The 1,880-nt window shown below is 37.2% G+C and overlaps 1 protein-coding gene across 9 annotated transcripts in view; it reads left to right on the plus strand.

Moving 5' to 3' along the window:
- Nucleotides 1-1,880, plus strand: part of arhgef9 (Cdc42 guanine nucleotide exchange factor 9) — a 94,616-nt gene that overhangs the window by 83,042 nt on the left and 9,694 nt on the right. For all 9 annotated transcript variants that reach the window (XM_015401196.1, XM_015401198.1, XM_015401200.1 and 6 more), the window contains one exon: nt 1,364-1,607. In XM_015401196.1, coding sequence (XP_015256682.1) covers nt 1,364-1,607 — 244 coding nt within the window. The remainder of the gene's footprint in view (nt 1-1,363; nt 1,608-1,880) is intronic.

Below are 1,880 nucleotides of genomic sequence, written 5' to 3' on the forward strand. Positions count from 1 at the left end.
TTAAATATCTGTGCTTTCTAGATAAAAAGGTCTTTCAGGTTAGACTTCTGGGGGGAACGTCTTTTCCAGTATCATTATTCACCTACTTTTATCAATAATCATTATGCATAAAATTGACATTTACAAGTAATATCTGCATAAATTGATTATTTAATACGTTTTTACTATAATAGTTATCTATGATTTCACTGAAGACTCCTTGATAATTTGCAGAGACGCATCATTTTCTCTTTACACCATATAACACAAAATCTAGATCTGAAAAGAGCAGGAATTCTGTTCTTATCATCTTTAATTTAAGTACAGCGATGTGAATAATTAATTAATTCATTAACAACAGTGTTTTTCTTGTCAAGTAAATGTTAATGTTTTGAATATTCCACTTTAGAGTATTACTGCTGCCATCATCTGTATTAAAGGGAAAAAATGGTTGGGGTGGCCACAGGGGGGCCAATGATTGGTTAAGGGGGGCCATGCCCCTCCTGGCCCCCCATCTAGCTCCGCCCCTGGAGCAGAGGAACCAGAATTCCAGCAGAAAACCATATTACAACTGGGGAACTAAATGACAACTATATGTAACTATAGTGGTATATTGATTTTTTTTTTTTTTTTTGCAGTATCAAATACACCTGAGGGGACAGATCAATATTTATTTATAGAATAAAGATTTAAAACATTTTTTTTAAACGTTGTTTTCCATTCCTAAAAAAAACAAAAATCCTGATTGAGTTTATCATCATTCATGCATGAGAGGGTTAACTGAAGCTAGACCTAAATGTTTCTAGTCCAGTTACTGAGATGAGAAATCAGATAGTTAGCCAGCATGGTCACTCTGGATGAGCTGCACAGATCCACAGCTCAGGTCCCACAGTAGCTGGGAATCAAAGTACTCTGAAGTATTCTAGGAAAACAGAATTAAATAAAGTATTGACTTTTGTCATTCATGCTTAATACAATTAAGTTCACATTAAGTTTGAAAAAATTTATCTGATTAATCATTTATCGAAATAATCATCGACTAATTTAGTCCTTGATTAATCGCCAAAGCTCCTCAAGTGGAAAAGTTTTAGTTTCAACTGTTTTAATAAAATAATCTTCTTTAAGGAACCTGTGGCTACCCGATTATTAATCAATTAATCAGAAAAATAATCCACAGAATAATCGATTTGGAAAACAATCATTGGCTGCAGCCATCAAACGCTAATGAAGTAACAGTGATGGTTTATGGTTGTAGAATGACTGATATTCAACAAACTTTAAATGTTCATATTTATTCTGCATTATTATGATTTACTGCCTTTAAGACGCGCTCAGCACAGCTAGAAGAGAGGAACCCTGTTGAGTAAATCTTTCTGCTCACCAGGACCTGATTCGTCGGGACATCCTGTACTACAAAGGCCGCATCGACATGGATCGCTACGAAGTCCGGGACGCCATAGACGGCAGAGACGACGACTTTAACGTCAGCGTTAAGAACGCTTTCAAGCTGTACAACAAAGACAGTGAGGAGATCCACATCTTCTTGGCCAAAAAGCCCGAAGAAAAGATCCGTTGGCTCAGGGCCTTCCACGAAGAGAGAAAGATGGTGCAAGAGGACGAGAAAATTGGTAATCCAGCTTCCTCTATAGAGACTATTTAGTCTATAGAGTCTATATAGAGCTTCTAGGTTAGAGTAGAATCAGTTTCTTTATTTTTTCTGATCAGGAAGCAAGTTTTCTAAACTTGAAATGAGGGAAACTTTTGAGTTTTCCGTTTCCTCGACCTGTGTATCTGTTGCCATGGTAACATTCTCCCAGAGCTAACCTGGTCAGCAGCAGGTTTTCTTCGGGAAACTCAGTGTCCTGTGTCTCCGCTCTCCTTACAGCCAATCAGGATGCTTT

Source organism: Cyprinodon variegatus, unplaced genomic scaffold (assembly GCF_000732505.1).
Source record: "Cyprinodon variegatus isolate N-32 unplaced genomic scaffold, C_variegatus-1.0 Scaffold1192, whole genome shotgun sequence".
Taxonomy (NCBI): Eukaryota; Metazoa; Chordata; class Actinopteri; order Cyprinodontiformes; family Cyprinodontidae; genus Cyprinodon; species Cyprinodon variegatus.